This window comes from Mus caroli, unplaced genomic scaffold (assembly GCF_978045245.1).
Source record: "Mus caroli unplaced genomic scaffold, Mus_caroli_1 scaffold_2, whole genome shotgun sequence".
Classification (NCBI taxonomy): Eukaryota; Metazoa; Chordata; class Mammalia; order Rodentia; family Muridae; genus Mus; species Mus caroli.
In genome coordinates, this window is record NW_028227257.1 from 170963018 (window position 1) to 170989907 (window position 26890).

The window sequence follows — 26890 nt, forward strand, 5'->3', positions numbered from 1 at the left end:
CCTTCCATGATCGAAGCTCTGGGCATGGGGGAGGGAGAGGGGCTTTTGGCTTCACTGCGGATCACAGAGTCAGGGCTGCTCCAGCACACACAGTTGCTGTTGAGTGGCGTGATGTAGCGGGGTGAGGCTACGGTGCCATGTTAACAACTCCATGATGTCTTCCGAGGTTCAGTCCAAAATTTTGGGTGCGCTTCTAAACCCTGCATTTGTGTTTGATCAATCAGCACTTAGATGTTCCGGTATCGTAGGAGATTGGAGCGATTTGGGATTTACTCATTGTTTCTTTGAGAAAGGCCTTACTCAGGTCCAGGCTGCTTTACCACTCAATATCTTCCTGTCACAGTTTCTGAGTGCTGCAGCTACAGGGCTCTCTTACCTCATCAGGCTCTTTCATTTTTAATTTATCTGACTACAAATTGAGATGTTCTGTGAAACAAGGTTTATTTCCTTTTTTCCGGTAAATATATACCATAACAGATCTAACTGAAAGTCCTTTGTATAATTCAATATATAAAGGAGCAGTGTGTGTGTGTGTGTGTGTGTGTGTATACACATGCATGAATGTGCACATGCAAGGGAGGAAGAGAGGGAAATGGCTCTTTACAAACTAGCAAGCTCATTTATCCTGGCCTGTTCATGTTTCTACTGTAAACTTTAGTTAGTAGAATTCACCACCTTTGTAGATTTATTGGTGCGAGTCAGAAATAAGTGGTCTGAGTTTGGCGCCTTGCAACGGGGACTTGGGCTCAGTTGTATTTACTGGCTTACTTGTCCCGTGGGGGTCTGCTTGCAGTAACTAACCAATTATTTCCCTTTGCAATCAATGTGCAACTAAAACTCCTCTCATAAGTTTTAAAAGGGGTTTCCTTGGTGTGTTTCATCTCTGAGGAGAGGCACTGCAGCAACATTCTCGCTGTCTTGTGGTCTGACCTTCAGTGGGTTCCTTCTTCCTCTAGGATCTTCCAATCCCTTGTCTATAAAATATGGACATTAATAATGCCTACTTCATAGGCTGCTAGGAAGAGTAAATGAACTCAAATACATAATGTGCCCAGGACATGGAGTGACACTGTAAGCACTCTATACATGTCAGATGTCTTCAAATTTATTATTACAGTTATTAAATATAAACCTCACATGTTCATACCTTGAAAACTAATGTCCCAGGAACAGGCTGGATTTTACCATAGAAGGTAAGTTGTCTGACCTGGGAGGTTGATGTGCAAATGTCCCCTTTTGTTGACTATTTAAAATTATTAAATTATCACTGAAACTGCAAAACCATTGGGTGTAGCTCACTCTGTAATCTCAGCACTCATGAGGCTACATAAAGAGGGCTGCCGTGACTTCAAGGCCTTAGACACCAGTCAATGTCCATATCAATGAAGAAGGCTCATTGTGAAGCTGATTCATTGATAAATTCATGTAGCTATTGGTATTTCTGACAGGGAAACAGACTTGGTACTTGAAGCCAGTAATATGCAGTCTCTTGAATCTCATCTAAGTCAATCATCTTATTTCATTGAAGGTTCTCAAAAGAAAATATGGCCCAAAACAAAGTAGTAATCTGTTGGACATAAAATACCGTCTTTGAAAATTATTTGGAGGGCTGGGGATGAGGTAGAGTATTTGCCTCTGGAACATGAAGTCCTGGGTTCAAGTCAAGCAGGGAATGGCCGAGATGTGTGTTGACAAACACTTAAGATCACAGCACTTTGCTGGCGAGGATGTGGAAAAAGAGGAACACTCCTCCATTGTTGGTGGGATTGCAAGCTGGTACAACCACTCTGGAAATCAGTCTGGCGGTTCCTCAGAAAATTGGACATAGTACTACACCGGAGGATCCAGCAATACCTCTCCTGGGCATATATCCAGAAGATGTCCCAACCGGTAAAAAGGACACATGCTCCACTATGTTCATAGCAGCCCTATTTATAATAGCCAGAAGCTGGAAAGAACCCAGATGCCCCTCAACAGAGGAATGGATACAGAAAATGTGGTACATTTACACGATGGAGTACTACTCAACTATTAAAAAGAATGAATTTATGAAATTCTTAGGCAAATGGATGGATCTGGAGGATATCATCCTGAGTGAGGTAACCCAATCACAAAAGAACTCACTTGATATACACTCGCTGATAAGTGGATATTAGCCCAGAAATTTAGAATACCCAAGATACAATTTGCATTCTAGGGTGGATACTTCGTTCCTTCCTAGAATGGGGAACGAAATACCCATGGAAGGAGTTACAAAGACAAAGTTTGGAGCTGAGATGGAAGAAAAGACTATTCAGAGACTGCCCCACCCAGGGATCTATCCCAGATACAACCACCAAACACAGACAATATTGCATATGCCAGCAAGATTTTGCTGACAGGACCCTGATATAGCTATCTCTTGTGAGGCTATGCCAGTGCCTGGGAAATACAGAACTGGATGCTCACAGTCATCTATTGGATGGAACACAGGGCCCATAAAGAAGGAGCTAGAGAAAATACCCAAGGAACTAAAGGGGTCAGCAACCCTATAGGAGGAACAACAATATGAACTAACCAGTACCCCCCAGAACTATGTTTCTAGCTGCATATGTAGCAGAGGATGGCCTAGTCAGCCATCAATGGGAGGAGAGGCCCTTGATCTTGTGAAGATCATATGCACCAGTACAGGGGAATGCCAGGGCCAGGAAGTGTGAGTGGGTGGGTTGGGGAGCAGGGCGGGGCAGGGGGAGGGTATAAGGGGACTTTCGGGATAGCATTTGAAATGTAAATGAAGAAAATATCTTAAAAAAGGGCCTCGGATTGTGGGAAAATATGAGTATTTCAAATGCTAGCTGATTCTTAGACAAGGCATAAAGCTTTCTGTGAACTTTCTAGCTTCAGCCAAAAGATGATTGTAAGCATAGACACAAACACTGTTAGATGCACACTGGCTTGTGGAGTGTGTTCTTGCTGCAATGCTCACATTTTCCAAGTAAAGAGAGAATGCAAGCAACAGTCAGAGGAACTGTTGCCAAGTGCTCGGGATAACTGAGAGTTTCACAGCATCCAAGAAATGAGCTGGCCAATTTACCAAAACGGGAGCAAGTAACTTTGAAAACGCATGGGAAACTTGACACGTGTCACATACATGATGTCAGGAACACCAACTCTTTCGCTAGGAAAACAAGGTGGAAACAAAAAGCAAGTAATTGTAGATACTTTCCTCTAGGTGTCATTTTCCTTCAGGGGCTAGGAAGCTCACATAATAATTTCTTTGTTTTTGTCTTTTTATAAAATTTTATTTACTCTTTTAATAATTAAAAATTATAGAAGGGGACATAAGGTTGGGAGGGAGATGGATTGGGGAGTCCTGGGGAGATACAGAGGTGGGAGGGATGGATGCCTGCAATCAAGATGCAGGAAAATTTCAAAGAATGATGTAATAAAATTTACATATGAGATTTTCAATATCTGAAAAAGAAATGAAATCAAGACTGAAGTTCTGACTAAAATGAGATAGAAGTAGATCTTAGTCTTCTCGGAGTATCACAGATTAAACATAATGTGATAATGTTCTACTTTCAAGATCATCAACTAAGACGATGGGCACTGAAGAATGGAAGACATCTATCCATTGGGATGCAGCCTAGGACAGCCAGTGGACAGAGCTAGGAATTCCACTCAGAGAGCAGGCCAGCTACTATACACGTCTAAGAGCAAATGAAACAGGCTGGTGGGTAGCTCAGTTGGTGAAGTACTTGTATAGTGTGCACAAAACCCTGGATTCCATTGCCAGTATCATACAAACCAGCCATTTGGGAATCTAAGCACTTGGGAGGTAGAGCAGGAGGACCAGGGGTTTCTTGGCCAATCTCAAGACTGAGGCCAGAGTCAGGGCTACTGAGACCCTATCTGAATAAGAAACCAAAATAAAACCAAACCAAACTATACAAGCCCTCAGAGAATTCTTAGCCTTGGCTGGCCCGGAGAACCTACAAATCCACTTTTATTATGGTTGTATGCACTGGTGTGAAGAAATAAGCCAGAGTTCCAGTCAGGTGCGGTGCGAAAGCAGATGAAGGAAGCTATGGCACGGCATGTCTAGTGCCCTGGTTTCTGTTGTTTGGTTTTTACATGCCAAGGAATCCCTGCATATCTGTCATTAATTTTCCCCATTATCCTCTGTGACACTGGGCAAAACATTTCACCCAAACTCTCCAAGCGCTTAAGTTTACCACGAATTGACTTTAAAACTACCAAACTTGATAAAGCGACTGCGAATCTTCCTGCTGAATCACAGTTTCACTGACATCAGAGACAGAGGTGGTGGGCGCTGCCTGATCAACATTCAAGTGAGTAACCATTTCTGCAGTAATCTATCTTGGCACTTAAAGAGAGGGCCATCGGTCAGGATCGACCAGTGTTCCTTCTGGCCTAGCACAGGGACAAGGATGCCATCTCCATGTGACTTTTTATTATTCCTTTCTTTGCTATAGAGCTGTGATGATGGCCAGAGCTCCTGACTCAGCCAGAGGATGCATAGACTGAAGTGTTTGCAACGGCTTCAGATGAGGCAGCTCCTGAGTAACTAGCTTGAGACTCACCACTCTGTGATGTCAGATCTTGCTTTTAAATTGTGGACAGAATGACAAATTTTTTGGGGAAAAAGGCTTTTCATCTTACTTCAAGTAATGATCTTGCTGTTGCTATGGTACTCCCCCCCCACAATGTTTCAGACATCTCTACAAAGAGCTCCTTTTCTTTCTTGTGTATTTGGAGGCAAGGAGGTGAACCAAAGCCACCAAGCCATCTTAGAGACTTTTCAAAGGATGGTGTCTCCTGCCTTGAAGCTGTAACCAGAAGCGCAGTGCTGTGTGTTCTAAAATAGAAAGCGAAACTCAATTTTTTCCCCTCGTACCTTTGTTTTTTATTATTATTGTTTCTTAGGAAAGAGAATTTTCCAGGAAACTATGGTGAGTGTTGACATAGCTCAGACCAGACATGAGTGTATGGTTTTGAAGATTAGCATTTTATGGTGGTGGGGGTGAGGGGGGATGGCATACATCATAGAGAACTCTGACACTCATAGTGGCCGTCCTGGGAAGGTCTCAGAGCTGTGCTTGTAGGATTAAAATAGCCTTTGAGGTCTGTTTGTTAACACTTGTGTGTGTGTGTGTGTGTGTGTGTGTGTGTGTGTGTGCACAATGCCTGTGGAGGCCAGAAGGGGGCGTCAGATTGCTTGGAACTGGAGTTACAGACAGTGGTTAGCCACCAGGTAGGTCATCAAATGCTGTCATTTGAACCTGTGTCCTCTGTAAAAGCAGCCAGTGCTCTTAACCACTGAGCCATCTCTCCAGACTTGCTCACTCTGGCATTTAAATGCCTTCATGAAATGGCATTTAAACAAGACTTGCTAAAAATTAAAATCAAGGCAGCAGAATATTATTTTTCCAAATTAGGTAGATCTTTTCTACTTTCTTTATTACTAACTAAATTTTTTAAAAGCCAAGACAGGCAAAGCCTGGTAAGTCAGCCCCTGACAGTTTTCCAGTCTTGTTTCTTTTGAGGAAAAGTTCAGACCGCACAGATCCGGGTTCTCTGAGAAGCATTCGGGACTTAATTTAACAAGGGTTTTTAAAGGAAATCTGTGAGAAGATGGAGTTTCAAAGTTCACGTTTAATTTATTCCAGTTGTTTTTAATTCACTTGTGGGTTGTGTGTGTAACGTTTTCCATTTATTCTTAATTCGTTTGTGAGTGGGTTCTTTTGATTTATGACAGTTGTTCTGGAAGATGATTTTTCTTATATATTTTCTCATCTTTTTTTCTAAAAGATTAATTTATAGAAATAAAATGTATGTGTAGTGGTGTTTTGCCTTCCTGCATGCCTGTGTGCTGTGCATGCATGCATGTGTGTGTGTGTGTGTGTGTGTGTGTGTGTGTGTGAGAGAGAGAGAGAGAGAGAGAGAGAGAGAGAGAGAGAGAGAGAGAGAGAGAATACGAACGCACATGAATGTGCACACGCCATTCCCAGCAGAGGCCAGAGGAGGGTGACAGATCGCCTGGAACCGTTTCCTAATTATCCTGAACTAGGAGGCAAGGGAACTTCAGAGCCCTGCCAATGAAAGGCAGAACTGAGGCTAAACTTCTGCATCCAAACACACAACTCTTGTCCTTTTCACAGAGGCCTACGCTTGCTTTCTTATCATATTTTTACCCACCAAATTCTCATTTGTGAATATTAAAAATTGTATGTCTGTCCATGTGCACATCACACACACACACACACAGACAGAGAAAGAGACAGAGACAGAGAGAGAGAACACAGGTGTATGGTTGTGGACGTCAGTGGTCATCCTTGGGTGTGGTTCCTCAGGACACTGCTGCCCCCACCCCCACCCTCCACCTCGTTTTCTGAGGCAGGCCCTCAGGGGTCTGTACCTTGTTTATTTGTTTAAGATGGCTGGCCAGGATGTCCCAGGGACCCCTTGTCTCCACCTCCCCAGTACTGAGATGTTAAGTACACATTCTGCACTTGCCCTTTTAATGGATCCTGGGGCTAGAACACAGGTTTGTGTGGTGAGCTTGTAATGTCGTAAGCTACCTCCCTGGGCCAATGTTAAAAGTCTTTAATGATTTGATCCACATGCCCCTTAATAAATAATAGTGGAACAACCTGGACACCTGTCATCTGTTCTCGTGTTCAGTAGCAGCACTCTTTGGAGGTAGGCGGCAACCAAATCAACTTTCTGGGGGAAACAATCCAACTCTTTAGGACAGCGACAGTGAATTCATCTTATGTCTAGTTTTGCTGGAGTACATAGGCCACTAGACTTAGAGCAAGCCAGGCAAGCTTCAGCCACTAACTAAGCCACACTATCGGCTTTTTCTAACTGTGACAGGGCCTCACAGAGTGGCCCAGGCTGATCTTGTACTCATGTTATAGCTCAGGATGGATTTGAACTTGGTGATGCTTCTGCTTCAGCCTCCCGAGAGTGCTGAGACTGCAGGGTGCACTACCTTGCCTGCATTAATGGTATGTTAAACCCAAGGAACCTGGGCATGGGAGACGGGTCAGGAGATAGGTGCTGTCGGGGCAAGCCTGGTGCCTGGGTCTGAAGAAAGGCCCTTCCTGCCATGGTTGCAGAGGGTGATGCCTGCATTCTGCTGCTTCTCCCGTTGCCATGGCGCACCTACTCAGGTGCTGTATTTGATGGGGCAGGATCTGAATAACAAACCAGGACATCGCAAATGGTCAGGGCCTGGGCAGTTACTGTAAGGACAGGTTTTTGTTTTCTTTTCTAAAAGGATTCAGTTTTCTAAAGTCCAACTGAATCAGCCACATTTTTGTGTGCCGTGTATATTCCTGGCCACTTTTTTTCTCGTCATGCATTTCTTTGTGTGACAAGGAAGCTGTGGGTGGACTCATTTCCCTTTAGTCTTTCTAAAGTATTAAAACTGCAGGCAGTCTCAGAAATACTGTCTTGTGGCTCTGACAGACAGCACGAGAGAGGCAAACCATCGTACATGGAAATCTATATGCATCCCTGTAGGGTACTTGATACACGTGATCTGTATGCATCTAGAAGATGCTAAATTAATCTTGAAGGCTCAAGTATCCCTAGCATGCTGTTTGGAGGGTAATTAGCAGTTGGCTACAAGTATGTGCATGGTGCAAATCACTCTAAGTTTGTATGCCACCGTCCTTTCAGAACGGGAGGTCTCAGTTTTGATTTTATTCATTTAATACAAATACATTCTTAAAGATAAAAATAAAATCAAGGGGCCCAGAAAACCACTTAGTCACTATGAATGCTTGTTGTACAGGCACAAGGACCTGAGTTCAAATCTCTAGCACCTTTGTAGAAAACCAGGCCAGTACTAGTGAGGTGGTCATAGGCAAAGACAGGAGGATTGCTGGGGTTTGCCTAGCTCCAAACTCAGTGAGAGACCCTGTTCTAAGGAAACAGGGCAGAGAATGACAGAGAACATCAAAGTCCTCCTCCGGTCTCCACATGAGTGTCTGACCATGTGCACACCTGCACACATATACACATGTACATGCATAAACTATACACATGTGCATATGTTACACACGCACACGCGCGCACACACACACACACACACCCCAAAAACATTTTTCTGCTTTGACAACATCCCTAGAGTAGTAATCTGGGATTCACAGAGAGAGAAAGAGAAAGAGAGAGAGAGAAAGAGAGAGAGAGAGAGAAGTCTGTCACTTTGATCTCACATACCCACATCACCCAGACAAGCGGCAGTCTCTAGTAGTAAGTTCCCAACGTTCATTATCAGGAATTTCACCCTGCTTCGCGCTGCATCAATCAAACTTCCCTGCTCTTAGACCGGAGGTTCTCAACCTGTGGGTCACAACCCCTTTGAGGGACAAATAACCATTTCAATGGGGTTGCATCTCACCTAACTTACATATCAGTTATTTACACTAAGATTCATAACAGTATCAATTGTTGGGGATCACCACACCATAGGAACTGTATCACAGGGTCAAAGCACTAGGAAGGCTGAGAGCCACTGCCTTGGGTCCTTTAACATTACCCTTCAAGCTTTCCGTCCCCCACAAAGCTTCCATGCACAACTTTCTGTTCTTTCTGCGTTTCAAATTCTAACGTGCAGTTTCTTCCTGATCTGCCACTTCAGATCTGTATTCTGAGTTAGTATTACAAACTTACAGCTGTTAATAGGCAACTAGATAGGCATTATCAGACTTTGAGAGTTTGAGGATAGACAACCCCCGTACTTGACTTTGGACCACACCTCATGCTTCCTTGGTAATGCTCCAAAGCTAAGCATCTCCGTTCTATAAAGAATGTAGATGTCTTTATGAAAAGGTGCAGGTGTTTGGGCTTTTACAGGGTTCATCAAGGCAAAACTACTTCTTCTCGATTAAAGGAGTGGAATGAATCTAGGTTCTACCTCGGGCCTTGGGTGGAGACCTGACCTAAACTACCCAAAACAGTGGGTGATATTGTTTACTTTTTTTGAGAATAAATCGGGCTGGGCCTGTTGTCAACTACCTGGCCAGGAACTCCACCACCACAGAAATCTGATTCATCAAGAAACCGTGTTAGGAATTGGGGAGGGCTAATTATCTCCCAATCTGTACTGGCTGGTTTTGTGTGTCAATTTGACACAAACTGGAGTTATAACAGAGAAAGGAGCCTCCCTTGAGGAAATGCCTCCAGGTGATCCAACTATAAGGCATTTTTCTCAATTAGTGATCAAGCGGGGAGAGTCCATTGTGGGTGGTGCCATCCCTGGGCTGGTAGTCTTGGGCTCTATAAGAAAGCAAGTTGAGCAAGCCCGGGGAAGCAAGCCGGTGAATAACATTCCTCCATGGCCTCTGCATCAGCTCCTGCTTCCTGATCTGCTTGAGTTCCAGTCCTGACTTCCTTGGTGAAGAACAATGTGGAAGTGTAAGCTGAATAAACCCTTTCCTCCCCAACTTTCTTCTTGGCCATGATGTTTTGTGCAGAAATAGAAACCCTGACTAAGACACTATCCTGTCAGAAGCCCCTTCCTATGCCTGTAGAACTTCTAGCTGTGTCAGTGCTGAGCCTTCTCTCCTTTCTGAGTCCTAATCCAGAAACACATAGTTTTTCCTTTTCCTTTTTGTATTCTCTCAAACATTGGTCAAAAGCTAAGTGGCTTTCTCTGGGGAACTCTCCCCGTTCCCAGAGGCCTTATGCCCCTTCTGCCATGCATCTGCTCGATGATGACCTTCACTTCCAAATCACTAACAAACAAAAACAACTCAACTTCAGTGACTACGGAGGGTTAGAATGGTGCTGATTTGATAGCCTAATTAAAATGTCTTTGGGGCTGTCTTTAGCCCCCTAAGAACCATTGCTCCATCACCTCTGTATCAGACCTAATATCCTGACAAATAGATATAAGTCTTTGGAGTGTATTAACTTCACAAAACCCTATTCTCCACCAACGGAAGGACTGAGATTGCTGTCAAATGCCTCTAAGGCCCATAGGAGAGATCATCCTGTCTTACTGTAACCACCTCTCTGATGTTTCCACCAATGTATTTTTAAAATATCTCTTGACTTATGACTTTGGCTTGCCACTATAAACCTTTGTGAATTTGTTTCTAGATTGGGAACATCAACCTGGTGTAATGTAGTTCCTTGTTTCCTCTGCCATGGTTACTCAAATTTGGTTCTAGAATAAACTTTCTCTTATTCCCACATGGCTTCCTCTCTCCTTCTCTTCCTCCTCTTCCTCTTCCTCCTCCCCCTCCTTTTTCTTCTTTCTGTCTTCTATAGGCAACTGCCAAGATTTATAGCTGGCCTTCCTTGCTGTTTTTCCTTGTGATGTTTTCTGAGTAATTTTAAAGTTCTTTTATTAATGATACCTAGGGCCCAAAAGAGAAGGCCCAACTTTCCTGGTAACAGTATCTGTATTGTCTTATAAAGTATGACATGCTTTGGGGTCTAGAACTGTATTTTATGTCCCAGTAGGCTCCACAGTGCTTCAGAAATAGGATATGTTCAGTGAGTCTTCTCCATAATCTGGCCATGTTGAGGAATATCCACATTTTTAACAAAATGTTAAAAATGAAAATTATAGACTAGCAGAGATTTACAATTAAATTGTTATTTATTTGAAGGAACTCATGAGAGTGCGGGAAAAGCTAGAGAGACTTCAGAGCATTGATTGTGAGTGTATGCAGGGGTAAGATTAGACATTTTGGATAATCTTCCAAATTCTCCACAATGATATGAGTCAGAAAAAAATGATTGAGCTTTTGTTCATGGGAGAAAAGGTGGCTAGGGACAGAGTTCCTTGAGAGTAGGAACAGCTTCAGAGAAACTCAGCATGAGGGAGGGGCCGTGTTCAGTGTCTACACTGACTTACATATCTCTTCTTTCCCTTCTCCTACCCATGAACCTTACATTAACACCCACCTTTTCTGATAGCCTTTAAAAGGACCACAACAGAGAACATGCATGTGGTGGTTTGTATATGCTAGGCCCAGGGAATGGCACTATTAGAAGGTGTGGCCTTGTTGGAGTAGGTGTGTCACTGTGGGTATCAGCTTAAGACTGTCAACCTAGTTGCCTGGAAGTCAGTCTTCCACTAACAGCCTTCAGATGAAGATGTAGAACTCTCAGCTCCTCCTGCACTGTGTCTGCCTGGATGCTGCCATGCTCTTGCCTTGACGACAATGGACTGAACTTCTGAACCTGTAAGCCAGCCCCAATTAAATATTGTTCTTTATAAGAGTTGTCTTGGTCATGGTGTCTGTTAACAGCAGGAAAACCCTAAGACAATGCATTTTTATCTGTTTCCTCTTTTTTCTGTCTCTTTAAATACTGCAGACTAAAGAGTGGAATACTGTATAGGAACCTGCTTCTTATACCAAAATAAAAGATGTCATACAAACAGACATAAACTTAAGGGTCTATCCTACCACAAGTCATGTTTCCTTGCTGCTTAAAAGAGATGGAAGTTTTTGAGATGGAACCATGGAGGGCAGGTGACTAAGAGGTAAGAAAAATGTGGGGACAATATCCCACCCCTCTGCATGTGCATGTCACTAGAGGGGTAGCCCTTGGGTAAAGCAAAGGAAGAGAAAGTGTGTCTGAGCAGAAAGTGTGGGTCTCGGAGTTAGACTCCTTTGTAGCAAACAACCAAGATGGCTGGCTGCTTCTTCCTCTTCCTGAGACCAAAGGCTGGAAGCTTAAAACAAAGGCTCCACGGGCTTTCCCTCCTGCCTGTAGGACACCTGCTGATGGACTGACTATGGACAAGTTCAAGGCTGGATCAGGGCATGTTTACACAACACACTGGCCAATCCTAAGTTAGGAGAGGAAGATCCATTAGACTTAAAACACTCCAGGTCTTGAGAAGAGACTGGGCTCTCGAGTCCCATCTCAGCTTTAGGGTAATTTTCGCTGCTTGTCTGCCACACACCTGTGTTTTATCACCCCTGGAAAAAAGCCTTTCTTCAGCTGCAGGGTCCTGTGTTTCTCTGCTGCTACCCGTTGGGCTACGGACTTTCTCTACCTTTTAACTCTTTAACTGTCAGAGGAAAGTAACCCAAAGAGGAACCTTAGAGAGTAACAAACGCATACCTTGGTCTGGAATGTGCAGAACATGTGTGTTAGAAATGGATGCTCCCATGCCAAGGACAGAACCCTCTTTTCCACCATTGTACACTCGACGTCGTCATCCATCAACACCACATCTTTCTTTAAGGCTTTTATTGCGAAAAACTGATTGGTTCTCTTGAACTCCGCCAGGAAGACCTAAAAGGAAAGGGAGACGGCAACTCGGTTTTAGGATATGGTTTCCACTCATTAAAGAAGAGACAGAGACGGGCTAGGAGAGATTGGCGATGGGAGAGAATGGGAAACCTCCGCTGGTTTCTATCCTGGATAGCATCTAACTGTTTAAGATGCTACTAAGCATTTCAGATCATCCTCTTTTCCCAAGGCTCTCACAAAACTGCTATGTATTTGGAAGATTACTCTTTTTTTTTTTTTTCTGGTTTTTCGAGACAGGGTTTCTCTGTGTATTCCTGACTGTCCTGGAACTCACTTTGTAGACCAGGCTGGCCTCGAACTCAGAAATCTGCCTGCCTCTGCCTCCCAAGTGCTGGGATTAAAGGCGGGCGCCACCACTGCCCGGCTCCGGAAGATTACTCTTAATAACAAAAAAATCTCAGAGCTGCGGTATAGCTCAGTAGGTAGGTATGTAGGTAGGTAGGGTGCATGTCCAGCATGCAGGAAGCCCTGGGTTTAATCTTCAGCACTTCATAGACCAAGGATGCCAAGGACGGTGGGCACGCCTTTAATCCTAGCACTTAGGAGGTGGAAGAAGGGATGAGAAATCAGAAATTTAAGGTCATCTGTTGCTACCTGATAAATTTAAAACTATCCTGGGCTGCATGATAGATCTCAGAACAGCTCTCAGTTCTGAACACTACAGGATAGGTATCTATGATAATGATAACAATCTTAATAATATTATCTCTGAGTTTAAAGTATAAACTTGCTCAAATTCATGGAATTACTCAGGGGAAGATCTGGCCCCAGAGTTAACTTTCCCACTTCATCTTCTCTCTCATGTGTTAACAGAGACCAGAAGGGAGAGTTTAAACAACTTTAGATTTTCAAAGGTGGCAGGAGAGGACTCTTGGCAGGTGGAAGAACATGGGGTTTATAAAACTATAGTCATCTGAGCAAAGCCATTGGCATCTCTGGGCTTCAGCTTCCTGAGATTTACAAGGTGTGTGTGTTAGTAGTGGGGTCATGTCTGCTGTGCGGTGGTTTGAATATGCTTGGCCTAGGGCTTGACACTACCAGGAGGTGTGGCCTTGTGGGAGTAGGTGTGGCCTTGTGGGAGGAAGTGTGTCACTGTGGGTGTACGCTTCCTAGGAGGCCAGAAGAGGGCGTTAGATCCTCTGAGGCTGGAGTTACAGGCAGCAGTGAGCTGTCAGAAGTGGGTGCTAAGAACTGACTCTATTCCCTTGTAAGAGTAACAAGCACTCTTACCCAGCCATCTCCTGAGCCCTGAGAGTTACAAAAACTCTTAGCATTTGTTTCTTTCATTGACTTTTAGGAAATGTTAAAGTCAATGGTGCCAAACTAAATATATGCAAGGGTCTGGGTTTACAATGATTGTATGGGAGTGTAGTTCAGTTGGTAGCATGTGCTTGAGCATGCAGAAAGCCCTGGCTTAGATCCTTAGCACTGCACAAAACAGGCATGGTCTGCAATCTTGTATTGTGGCTGAATAATACTGTGTTCTAATACTTGCGTATTAGATACTCAGTACTCAATACTGAAGCGTGGGTACACTTGAGGTGATTTTGGGGGAGCTGGAAGCAGAAAGATCAGGAGTTCAAGGACATTTTTCCACTGTGGAGTGAGATTGAAGTCAGCCTGGGCTTCACGAAACCCTATTTCTTTGTTTTGTTTCTAAGAGATAAACACTTGCCACCGATAGCTGACTTGGTGGAGTGACTGGGACTTGGATGGAACTTAGACATCTCCAGGAAATGTGTAATTTGTTAGCCTTGGCATAAAAGCAGATTGGAAAAAAAAAGTAGCAGACTACCATTTGGTTAAAAGCCATGTTTTCCACAGAAAGCCAAAAGAATGATGAAATGTAAGTTCTTGGGAATTCTTGGTATTCTGAGAAAGAGAAAGAGGTCAGCTTGGTTTTTGCCTTCTCAGGGTGCAGGGCCCGGTGTCTCAGTGCAAAACGGTACTGTGCACTTGGCACAGAGCGAGGAGGTACCCAGAGCCCAGAATGTCCCCAGGGCTACTTTCCAAGGCATGTATATATGTTTAACTTACTCTTATTAACCTGTTCGAGTATAGAAATTCACATGGGAACAAAAGAGGATAAACATTTCATTAACAAAAGCACGCTGTTGGTAATTGTTTCTTTTAGTAAACCATCTTAAAGCCAGCTGTAAAGTAAGAGCCAGGAAGGCAATTGCCGGCTATATAATGTCCTTTCAATTTTTCCTATCAGGTTATAATTGCACATTAATTGCAGCTAAATCATAATAAAGACTGGCTGTCAAATTGCCAGTCCACTCTGATTAACAGCAAATGAACTGTTGTGGTTTGTATTATGGTGGAAGTGAAAAGAATTCACAAATCCCAGCTACCATTGGCAGGGCCGAGAATTTATGAAAAGAAACTGCCTTAGTGTTCAGATGCAAACACAGTATTATTCAGCCACAATGGAAGCTCGGGCACACTTGAGTTTGTTTATTGTTACATAAACTGGGTAGATGCTGCGGGCAAAGTCTGACCAGCAGGTGCTTACTGTAAGCTGACTTTGGACTCCCTCAGTCATGGAATAGTGACCCTTGGTTAAAATATTCCTAGGCGTTCCAACTAACACTACAAAAATAGCCAGGAACCCTAGTAATAAATTACATATCCTTAATGTCTAACATACCAAAAGGTCTGCATTCTATAATAACCCCCTTTATAATCATTAACTCGGTAGTTTTCTTCCAGGTTGCCACTGATGATTGAAATTTCTTTGTGAGCATGAGTGTGTGTGTGTGTGTGTGTGCACATGCGCACACTGTAGAATCTGAGTTTGAAGTCTAGAGGTCAGCCTTTCACGCTGGTTCTCAGGAGCTGTCCGTCTCTTTCTGACTTTTTGAAATGACGTCTCTCAGTCCCTTAGAACTAATTTGGCTGGCTGGCCAGCAAGCCCAAGGACACTTCTGGTCTCTGTGATTCCAGTGCTTGGATTACAAGCAAATGCCACCAAATCTGACCTTTCTATGTGGGCTCTCGGAACTGAACTCCGGTCCTTCAGTTTGTAACTCAAGTACTTCACCAACTATGCTACCCAGTCCTGAGGATAATTTCTTTCTTTTCACTCCTCTCCTTTCTCTCTTGACTTCTTTTTCTCCTTCACATTCTGTACTTGCTCTCTGTGGCTGACAGGGACACATTATCTCCTCCACCCTTGTCCAGTGAGTAGCAAGAGAGGTAGGGAAAGGGGGCCTCATTCCAAGGTACTTTTTTAAGACGTCCTCAAACTACAGTCTTTGTTTGTTTATTTGTTTGTTTGTTTGTTTTGTTCATTGATGTTTTGCCCACATGCATGTCTGTGTGAGGGTGCCAGATCCTCTGGAACTGGAGTGACAGACAGGTGTGAGCTGCCATGTGGATGCTGAGAATGAACTCCAGTCCTCTGGAGGAGCAGCCGGTGCTCTTAATGTCTGAGCCATCCCTTCAGCCTTCAATCTATAGTCAGTGTCTCAGCTTGTGTCTTCTTCCTCCCTTTCTTTGCATGGCAAGATAAAAACCTTGGCCTCTAGTACTCCCGAGAGAGTGAATATATTTGGAAGTGAGCTTCTAAATAGGTAATTACAGTTAGCTGAGGTCACTCCCTAGGCACATGAAATGTAAAACAACTTTGAGGTGTGGGGAAGAAACAATGAAAAACTAGAAGGAAGAGTAGGCACAGGAAATGGGCACTTCTCTGACTCCTTGGTGCTCAGGCATCAAACGCATTAGTTCGTGAGTATGTAACTTAAAGCAATGGATTTGGGGCCAAAGATTCATAGGGAACAGAGACTGCTATTACTGCAGAGTTACTTAGCTCCCGATTTAATGTTGGATGCTCTGTCATCTCACGACACGGTGGGGGGTGCTCTCTGGCCCTGTTTGCACACCTTCAGGAACGTGGTAGCATACCTTGCCAAAACTTCCTTTTCCCAACATCTTGTGCAGGATGAAGTCATCGATCTTCAGTTTCAGCTGCAGTGAAGTCCTGCGCATGCTCACTTCGGGTTCAGGAGGACCGGCCGATTTATTCGACCCATCCAAAGGGGACTCCCAGGAAATGCCCTGGGGTTCTGAAAACAGCAGATCAGGTATTAAACATGAATGGGTAAGTAAGGTCACTATAGGCACTTAGGGCACCACCCACTTCTTTCTTCCATCTTTCATTCTGAAGTTCCATCTAATTCAGTTTCAGAATCCTTCTGCATCTGTCTGTAAACCTGGCATTTGGGCTGGGTCTCTGGCTAGCTAATAGCCTAGGCAATGGTCTAATTGAAGAAATACTGGACCCAAGGTCATGGTTAGTGTGGCAGTGGTGGCGCATGCCTTGAATCCCAGAACTGAGGAGGCAGAGGTAGGCTGATCTCTGAGTTTGAGGTCAGTCTACAGAGCAAGTTCCAGGACAGCCAGGGAACCCTGTCTTGAAAAAAACAAACAACACCATCCCTAAACCTGAAAAAGTCCTAAACTCAAACCCAAACCAAAACAAATAGAAAGAAAGAAAGACAGACTGACAGACAGGACTCATCTCAATCAAAGACTACATATTTGTGTGTGAGAGAGAGGAAGAGAAAGGGAGAAAGAAAGGGAGAGGGAGGCAGGGAGAGGGAGAAGCAAAGAGAGAGAACTTTTAATAACATCAGATTCTGAGGAAATAGGAATCTTCGCAGATCTGGGGAATGGATATCACCACTGTTTGTAACTCCCAGACACACTGACATCAATTTCCATTAAGTACAATGTAAGCTCTGAGGACACGCAATCAAGCAGGTTGTTAAAGATCTGAACCACACCATGTTTTGTGGTCTTCAAGGCAAGATACTGTGTGCACTGATCATCCTCGAGGACGATGTTCCTTACTGCTTGGGAATCCTTCTGAGATAGACTTTGAATCTCTCTTTTGAAATGTATGTCAATTTAGTCCTTGTATTATGCCAGAAGAAGGATAAAAAGCGTTTTTAGGAATCCTTACTATGTATGTACTACTATCATTATTAGTATTGCTTTTTTGTGTGTATGGATATGTATATGTGAGGGCGTGCACATATGTGTGGGTGTACATACATGTATGTGTGGGTGTGTGCATGCATATGGAAGCCAGAGGTCAGCCCTAACTGTCATTCTTCAAGCAGTATCTACCTTGGTTTTGAAGCAGGGTCCTTCTCTAGCATGGAACATGCCAATTAGGCAAGGCTGGATGGCAGTTGGACCCAGGGATCCACTTGTCTCTGCCCCGCATGCCACCAGGATTACAGACACATACCGCCATGAACGGCTTTTTTATTTTTCATTTTATTTTATTTTAATAATGGTTTGGGGATTGAACTCAGGTCCTTGTGCTTGCAAAACAAGCACTTACCAACTGAACCATCTCCGAAGACCTTAGTATTCTTTAAGTCCAAAGAACATATCTCATAATGTTTGTTGAAATGATTCAGTTCCCAGAATCATGTAGCTGCATTTTCCCTTGAACGCCCTTCAAGCAGAAGGCAGAACGAATCTCTACACATGACAAAGTTTAAGGGTTAGGGCCTGACTCTTCTTCCTTCCTGTCTCGAAACCTCACAGGAGAGTCTCCGAGCAACAGTGACGATGCCCCGATGACGTTTCTCCTTTTCTTGCTTTACAGTAGACTAACATCTGTAAAACCACCCAACATGGCCAGGAAATGACATTCTAGAACTCTGCCAGGAGCAACGCCCTCACAAAAAATTCTAGTTAGGCATATTTTAGTTTTACTCTTAAAAGAAGAGTAGGAGGGGAAACTTTAGTCAGGATATATTGTATATGAAATGGATCTATTTTCGATTAAAAAAAAATAGGGGCCTTGAGGTTGGTGACTGGATTTGTACTCTTTAAATAGAGAAAAAGAAACTCATCAGACTGGGTAAATGAAGAACTTAAAGCCAGAGAACAGGTGGATCGTGACAAGTGACCGACATTGATGGTCAACTGCAGTGATAGCTACCTCTTTTCCCAGGTGTTGGTGCGCATGGTGGCCTGGTTTCATTTTTGGTGGAGCATGGGAGACCAATTTCAACCGGGCCTTCTCGGAAGATGTGTTCTGAATCTCGTAAGGAGCGAGCCTAGATCATAAAAAGGGTCAGACAACCCAATCACCAGTAGTTGGCGCCATTTCCCACCCACAGAAATACTGTGTTGTCCCTAAGGACAGAAGGCAGTGAATTTTGAATATGCAGGACAGTCAACACTTTTCTTTCTTTCTTTCTTTCTTTCTTTCTTTCTTTCTTTCTTTCTTTCTTTCTTTCTTTCTTTCTTTCTTTCTTTCTTTCTTTCTTTCTTTCTTTCTCTCTCTCTCTTTCTCTTTCTTTCTTTCTTTCTTTCTTTCTTTCTTTCTTTCCTTCCTTCCTTCCTTCCTTCCTTCCTTCCTTCCTTCCTTCCTTCTTCCTCCCTCCCTCCCTCCCTCTCTCTCTCTCTCTCTCTCTCTCTCTCTCTCTCTCTCTCTTTCTTTCTTTCTTTCTTTCTTTCTTTCTTTCTTTCTTTCTTTCTTTCTTTTCTCAGTAGGTTTAGAGTTCCTTGGCCTTGCATGCAATTGCTACATTCAATGTATCAGCAGCAGGCACTCAGCTCCTTTTTCACACTTCAAGGGTACTAGCTGGAATCTTCTATATAAGTAGCCTCGTTCCATAACAAGTCAGAACGGAAAAGAAGGTGAACGAAAATACAGCTTATGTAAAAGGTTATGCCAAGTCTCAGCGAGAATTGGTTCTCAAGAGATAGAAATTTAACCAATGTAAGACAAATGGACAGGCAAAAGTTGCCCAGAGTAGACACTGTGTCCTGTGACCATTCTGGAGGGAATTCTAATAAATACACTTTCTTTCCAGCTTCTTAGAGATCCCTAAAATACAGATATAAAGCTGGCAGTCAATCTTCAATAATTTGAGTGAATTTGCTTTCTTTCTGTACCTTCTCATTCTATACAGAGTTTAAGATATTACAGATGGCCACACTGATGTATGAATTGATTAAGTATCTCAAAGGTGGGATTATGGGGATGAAGGTGAAAAATATCATGGCAAGTGTTCAGAAGGACACGCAGGGACATCCTGTGGGGTAGACAGAGCGAGACAGAATGGACGCGGGTGGCCCTTGTTGAGAGGACATCGGGAATCACATCAGTGTAATGTCTCCTTTACCTGTTGGGTGCTTTCAATCATCGCTAGTGCTTCAGCCATTAGCTTCTGGTTTATACCACAGAGATTGGCAACCTTTGTCTGGCATCGGTGGTGGACGTTCATGCCACATGCTGAAATGAAGAAAGTAGCACGTGAGGAGCAGGGAAAGAAGCCGGGGGTGCTTCAAAATGACACCAGGTACAATGTGAGCATCACAGTCTCACATCTAGAGAAGAAAGTCTGTGGCTGGCGTGGCATCTGAGATGGCCTGTGGATGGAGGCGCCAAGAGGACCATGGTTCTATTGATAGTATTAGAAAATTTGAGGATACAAGAGGGTGTCCTGCTGCTCTGGGACAAAGCTTAAACTCTGGCTTAAGCCTGAAGAAGGGAAATGGATAGCGATGAGATGATGTTTGTATGTTAACAGGTAGGTGGGAGGAAAGAGGCCCAGAGACCATGGGCTCAATTTAGGAAGAGGTATTGTTATACTTCCTGGCTGGTTATGATGGAGGCACAGAATGAGGGCAAATGTCTGAGCCCTGGCTAGTGGGGGAGGAAGCATCCAGGATGGCTGTGTCTCCTGTGGACAGAACTAAGAGACTAGACGGAGCTTCGGAAGGGAAAATCAAACCGGTGGGGGCCCAGGAGTGAAGGAAGCTCTTTGATGAACCGCAATGTACTGAGAAGTTATGGTAGTGTTCCTACACACAACCTTCCACAGAAGTCATAAGAAGAGCGTCACAGACCTCATCACTGGATTTAGATAGTGATGCCAACATCAACCTGACTGCTGGATGGAAATCATGTCTCAGTTCTCTGGCCCCTAAACACATGCATCTCCAGATAGCATGCAATTACAGGCTAATTAAGGGCAGAGGAACGATGTAGTTATTAGAGTTTTGCTTATGGTAATGTCAAGGCCATAAAGAAAATGGGATTTCTTACATATGTGTTAATGTCTTAACTTTACATCTATGCCATAGTTAATAGCAAGAGCCGCAAGATCTCTCTCTCTCTCTCTCTCTCTCTCTCTCTCTCTCCCCCCTCCCTCCCTCCCTCCCTCCCTCCCTCCCTCGCTCCCTCCCTCCCTCCCTCCCTCCCTCCCTCCCTCCCTCCCTCAAGGGATAATGCTGTCTACATAGGCTTCTTCTAACTCTTAAATCCTACAAGCAACCTGATTCATAAATCCTGATAACAACACCATAAGGGACTAACTTTCACTTCCTGTGACCTTGCGATTCCTCTTCATCTATAGGGGGATGTGTGTCCTCACCAGTCTATGGAAATACCACTATTACACATGTTCTCAGTTTTTAGAAATTTTTCCTTTTGAAAGACTGCTATTACAATCAACAGAAAAATTAGCATAACAATTCCAGTAGATGGAACTCTAATCTCGGGTACTACCTGGCTTCTACCAAAATACTTAAGCATTATCCTAATAGAATTAGGCGGTTAAGACCCAAAATTTCATCTTCACTGGGTATTAGCCATTTATGCACAAAGATCTTTACACAGTGACAGCAGTTCACCAAGTACAACTTATCTTTCATTATTATAACTAATTGCAGTCATACATTAAAACATCTAGATGGGACTGACAGGTGGCTCAGTGATTTAGAGCATTTGCTGCTCTTGTAAAGGATTCCAGTTTAGTGTCCTGCACCTATGTCATATGGCTCACAACCTCCTGTGACTGCAGCTCTAGGGGACCCAATGGCCTCTTCTAACCTCTGTGAACACTTGGACTCACATGCATAGACACACAGAGAGATACACACAATTCAGGATAAAACCAGAAGGTTAAAATAGCAAGGTAAAATTGTGGCATCTTTTATCTTTTAAGTAGTCCACATTTTTCTAGATAGTTCATCATAAAAACTAATAAAACCTTATCTATAAAACATTTGTTATAAAAATTCTTTTAAAGTAAAACCTTTTAGGTATATTTAAATTTTTTAATGGTGGTGCTAAAATTTCTGCATTGTTGGTATAACTACATTGGATTTGTTCAGTAGGTTTTAAGGCTTCTATTTCATTGTTGTTTTTGTTGTTGTTGAGACAGAGGCTGGCTTTGAACTTGTCATTCTCGTGTCTCAGCTTCCCAAGTGCTGGAAGTATAGGTACGTATGTAAGGCACCAATTGAGAATAAAATAAAAATATTGAGATTTTTATATTACTTTGCTCCTTAAAAGAGTAGCTAGGTCTAAGCTTGACTCTGATGCTCAGTTGGGAAGAACGGCTTTTATTCCCATTGTAACACCACGGGTCTTTGTTACTAACCTATCAGGTGGAAACTTGACCTCTGGGAGCGCAAATATTCCCTTCTGATGACTATTTTCATAGGAGTTATTGTAGGGAAAGAAAGAAGACAGCGTTGAGGCCTGAAGAACAGGGCACACGAGAAGATGACCAGGGAGGAGGTAAAGGAAAGCTGAGGTGAAGAGAGAGGGAGAACAATGACTAGAGGGAGAGATAGGAATGTCAAGAAGGGAGGAGAAAGCCCGGTGGAGAACACAGGGTGCTCAGGAATACAAAACACCTAAAATGGATGTTGAATTGGGGAGGGGAAGGGAGGGAAGGAAAGAGGGGGGAAGGACAGGGGATAAAAGAAAGGAGCAAAAAGGGAGTGGAAGAGGGGGAGGGGATGGAATGGGAAGGAGAGAATGTTAGAAAGGCTAAAGCAAGCGCGTGCGAGTGTGAAACAATGCCAGGGAATCTTCAGGGAAGTTCTAAGTGTTGCAATCGTACTGTAAGATGAACGCTGCCTTAGCAGGTGGCCACCCAGGCTCCCAGGAGATGACCCCTGCCTGAGATGGTCACAGGAGTAGTAAGCAGTGAGAGCTTCGCCATTGGACTTTCTGCTTAGATGGTTAGGGTATTGGGACATTACTGTCACCTAAGAATTAATGATATTTTTTCCATAATCATGTATGCCAACATTTTCCTTACAAACAGGCATATGGAAAAAAGGACATAAGTAGGATTTGGGGACCCATAAAGGGATTCTCTTTTCATCTATCCACTCACCCACCCACCCACCCACACATCTATCTATCTATATCTATCTATCTATCTATCTATCTATCTATCTATCTATCTATCTGTATTTGTGTGTGTGTAATATTTATTTATTGATTTTATGTATATGAGTACACTGTAGCTGTCTTCAGACACACCAGAGGAAGGCATCAGATCCCATTACAGATGGTTGTGAGCCAACATGTGGTTGCTGGGAACTGAACTAGGACCTCTGGTAGAGCAGTCAGTGCTCTTAACTCCTGAGCCAACTCTCCAGCCCCATAAAGGGATTATTAAAGTTATTCGGACTGCCAGTGACTACCATGGTAACAATCTGCAAACTCCACTCTTTCCACCTCTACTAAGATGCCATTCTTGGGGCCCACCAGGTTCCTGAACACCACTGAGCTAAGGAAGGAGAGGCAGGAGAGGAGGATGGCTTTTCATTTTTAGGAGGCCATCTCCAGTTCTTAAAAGAGAAGAGGAAACAAGAATGCTGCAAAGCAGAAGAAAAGGGTGACATATTGACTGGTTCACCATCAGAAAGGTCTTTATTGTGCTAAGAAAGGGTCTTGTGAGTCATTCAGCCCTCCCCTTTCTTACCTAGAAGGCAGTGTGCTTTGTCACCCTTTCTGAGGCATTTTCGCCCTTGTGACTCCCTAGTTATAGTATTTCAGTTTTTAAACTTAGATAAGGAATGCCTTGTTTCTCTTTTCACTGTAGATGTGACTACTTGCAGCTAAAGACCCAGAGTTCTTCTCACTAGCCAAATGGATATGTATGCTTGCTCGTTGAGGAGATGACAGAAATAATCTCATTAACTGGTACTAACATGAGCTCCACAAGGTTTGATCTGATGGAATTAAGATAGGATAGCCTGGCAAACACAGAAGTGGATGCTCACAGTCAGCTATTGGATGGAACACAGGGCCCCCAATGGAGGAGCTAGAGAAAATACCCAAGGAGGTAAAGGGGTCTGCGGCCCTATAGGTAGAACAACAATATGCACTAACCAGTATCCCCGGAGCTCATGTCTCTAGCTGCATATGTATCAGAAGATGGCCTAGTTGGCTATCACTAGGAAGAGAGGCCCCTTGGTATTGCAAACTTTATATGCTTCAGTACGGGGGAATGCCAGGGCCAAGAAGTGGGAGTGAGTGGGTAGGGCAGTGTGTGTGTGTGGGAGAGGGTCTGGGGGGCTTTTGGGATAACATTTGAAATGTAAATGAAGAAAATACCTAATTAAAAAAAAAGATAGGATAGCGCAGAATCTAGGGAGATAGCACATTCGGTTAGAGTGAACAGTCCAGTTAAAGGAGGAATACTGTCTTTCCTTTGCTCAGGAGGGAGGTCTAACATTGAAATATGGGGTCAGGATCTTCAACCTTGACCTTGAGCTATTGAACTTTGACCTTGACTTGTGGAACCTTGACCTTAAGCCTAAGTTACTGAGCCTTAACCTTGAATCTGACTGACTGTGCACTTTCCTCATATGTGAAGATGGGGGTGTGGTATGGTAGAAGAAGAATAAGTAGACTGCTTAGTGAGGTGGTGTCCATCTTTCCAGGCACATAAAGATGGGGACACAGTCAGTCATTCTAGAGCCTTTCTTTTCCCCCTTCATGATGCACAGGCAACTGTGGGGGGGCCACACACAGCACCCACCCTGGACTCCTCTGCACTCACCATCACATTTGAGTCCTTGCCTCGCCAGCCCCCAGAGCAGGGTACCACAGTGCTCACAGAAGGTTGGACTCTTGTAGTTGTAGACTTTGAATCTGTGTGGCATGTCGATCTTGAATCTCTCCTTATGGAACTGGAAGACAGACAGAAGGCCTGGCTGCACACGTGTCTCAAACTTCTGATTGTCTCCCGGACACATGACTCACAGTGATTGTAATGAAAGAATGCAGTGAGTCCTTTATCCAACCTACTGCCTATCACCTTGCTGAGGTAGCTGAAGAGGCCTGCAGCTCTGCACTGTGAGGTGCGGTTGCCATCTGCATGTCAAAGCATGCACCAAGTACCAGGGGGGCACCCATAGCTGATGTCTGAGGCATTAGTCTTGATGGATGGAGTGACCATGCCATGTCAGGTGGAGGAGATATGAATACTTTGTTTTTTCAAATGGCAGCTAAGGAAACACTCATTTGGCATTGTGCAATGCCAATATGATCATTAGGTCAAGATCTAGGAACATTTGAATGTTGGGAGGAGTCCCAACAGACTCACAATAAGACAGCTGGAGACTTGGTCTGCTCTTTGTGTATGAGAACCAAGCAACCACACAGGGTTAGTGTACACCTGAGGGGTGGTGGTCTGGAATTGAGGTGCATGTACAAATTATCCAGTGGGACTTGAAGACCTGGTAAGTAAAAATAGTGTAAAATATCTTGATATTGATTATATATTGAAATGGTAATAGCCTTGGTTCAATTAAATATATGACTAGAATGTGTTTTGCTAGTCTTTCCTTTATATAACTTATGCTTGTGGCCCTAGCGATTGAAGTCAGGGCCTCTTACCTACTAGGCAAGCACGCTGCCACTAAGCCATATTGCTAGCCTGCTTTATACTGTTCTAGAAACAATCTCACTGATGCCCCCAGGCTTTGTTGCTCAAACGGGCCTTGAACTTATAACCTGTGTCCTGAACAGCCGTCCTATGACACCACACCCTGTTTGTTTCTTCCTTACTGTGGCCACTTGAAAGATTAAAATTATACACGTTTATGTCTGTCGATGGGACTAGTCCAGGTTTAGGCGAGTAACCGAACCCTGATGATAATGCCCCCTTGAACTCACAAGAAATAAAGATATCGCAGAAGAGAAACCGTTACCCTTTAAAACACATGTTCATTTAACACACTGTTTCTGCATAGCATATTTTCATCAGGGGTTTTAGTAGCTATTGAGATTAAGACTGAGGCTTGTAGTCTGACTTTCTGGAAAGGGCAGAGAGTAAATGAACGGAATTTAAATTTGCCAATACCATGGTTTCTCTGCTATTGATTGCGGATCCTGTGCACTTGGCTATCACTTTATCAATGCACTTCTTGTGAATCGCTGCATTACACTCTAAAAAAGAAACAATTGTCATTTATAATTTCTGGTGGTCAAGGAACCAATCAATTCAAAGAACACCAAGGATACAACTGAAATGCTCTGTACTTACGTCGGCACTGGTAACCCTGTTTGTTCAGGCCCCTGTAACAAAGCAACACTTACATTCAATTACATGTCTGCATCAACATCAGCAGCAGAAACATTCTAGAGGTAAATGAGATTGCAGATAATCCTAAAACCACAGAGCGCTTTCTCAGATTGGTAACCCACGAGTACCCCTTGCCAAGAAGGCATTCTAAGTTTATGTTGCTTTACTTACATTTTTATAATCAACTAAGTGAGATTATTTTCCTTCTCATCTATGCATTTTCAAGCAAATCCATGTATGTTTACAACACCAGATTAAAGTGTATCACAGGCTCCTAGCAATCAATTTCTATGTCTTTTGTTGAAAAAGTCACTGCCTTGTTCAAAGGGTTTTACCTCGCTCATTCTAACTTTATACACAGACGAGCACACTCATCTGTAAAGCGCCTTATTTCCTCACTCAGAGACTCTGAACCATCAGCCACCCATAAAGCTCCACACAAAGATGTATTCCTGAGCAGCACTGCTGATTACAAACAAAGGAAGCAAAGGAGGTCGGGTGATTAGCAGAAAGCCAGCTAATGAAAGTGCACACTAATCTGTTGGTTTGTGGATGCTCCACAAAGTGGAAACTTGTGCATTAAAGATTCTGCAGGAGCCCAAGGGTCTAGCGTCTCTTTGCAGGCACAGATGTTGAGAGCAGAAGCAAGCATCATTTCACTTCTACTCTACCATAGCTTTTGCTATGTGGTTACACTCACTCCAAGCCTAAGACACCCAAGAGCTTCATTTCAGCCATTTGTTACAGTGGGGTAGTGCTGTCTGCTGCAAACTGCAGCAATGCAGTGGTTTGGCTATTGGGTGATGAAGGTGTTGAGTATAAAATTCGACAGCTTTGCTTACAATAGCAATACATCCTCACCTGTTCCTTCCTTTGTATACCAGCAGCCTCTCATTTGGTCAAAAACAAAACCCCATTGGACCACCTTATAGATTAAATCTGAAATGCCCCAAAGCCATGTGCTAATGTTTTGGAACCAGCCAGTTTTGAACCATATTTGAACCATAAGGAGGCAGGACCTGTGACTAGGCAAGACATTTTATCTTATAAAAGGGATAGGCAACCTTTTTGAAGCTATTAGTCCAAATAAACCTTTCTCCTTTAATGTTGATAGTCCTGGGTATTTATTTTGTCATAATCTAGGAAAGCTAGCTAATAGGAGACTCTTTCTGGAGTGGGCCTCACTCTTCAGGAGTTGTATTATAAAAATCCTGCGTGTT

At 43.5% G+C, this 26890-nt stretch overlaps 1 protein-coding gene across 2 annotated transcripts in view; it reads right to left on the minus strand.

The window, feature by feature from the left end:
* Positions 1–26890, minus strand: part of Prkcq (protein kinase C theta) — a 131210-nt gene that overhangs the window by 31425 nt on the left and 72895 nt on the right. Inside the window, exons 6-12 of one of the 2 annotated variants that reach the window (XM_021155209.3) lie at positions 25632–25663; positions 25449–25534; positions 24144–24273; positions 19455–19564; positions 18263–18380; positions 16207–16367; positions 12103–12276 (exon numbers count right to left, since the gene is read on the minus strand). In XM_021155209.3, coding sequence (XP_021010868.1) covers positions 12103–12276; positions 16207–16367; positions 18263–18380; positions 19455–19564; positions 24144–24273; positions 25449–25534; positions 25632–25663 — 811 coding nt within the window. Of the gene's footprint in view, positions 1–12102; positions 12277–16206; positions 16368–18262; positions 18381–19454; positions 19565–21719; positions 22061–24143; positions 24274–25448; positions 25535–25631; positions 25664–26890 lie in introns of those variants that run through there. The other variant, XM_085835201.1, reaches the window with a different exon arrangement.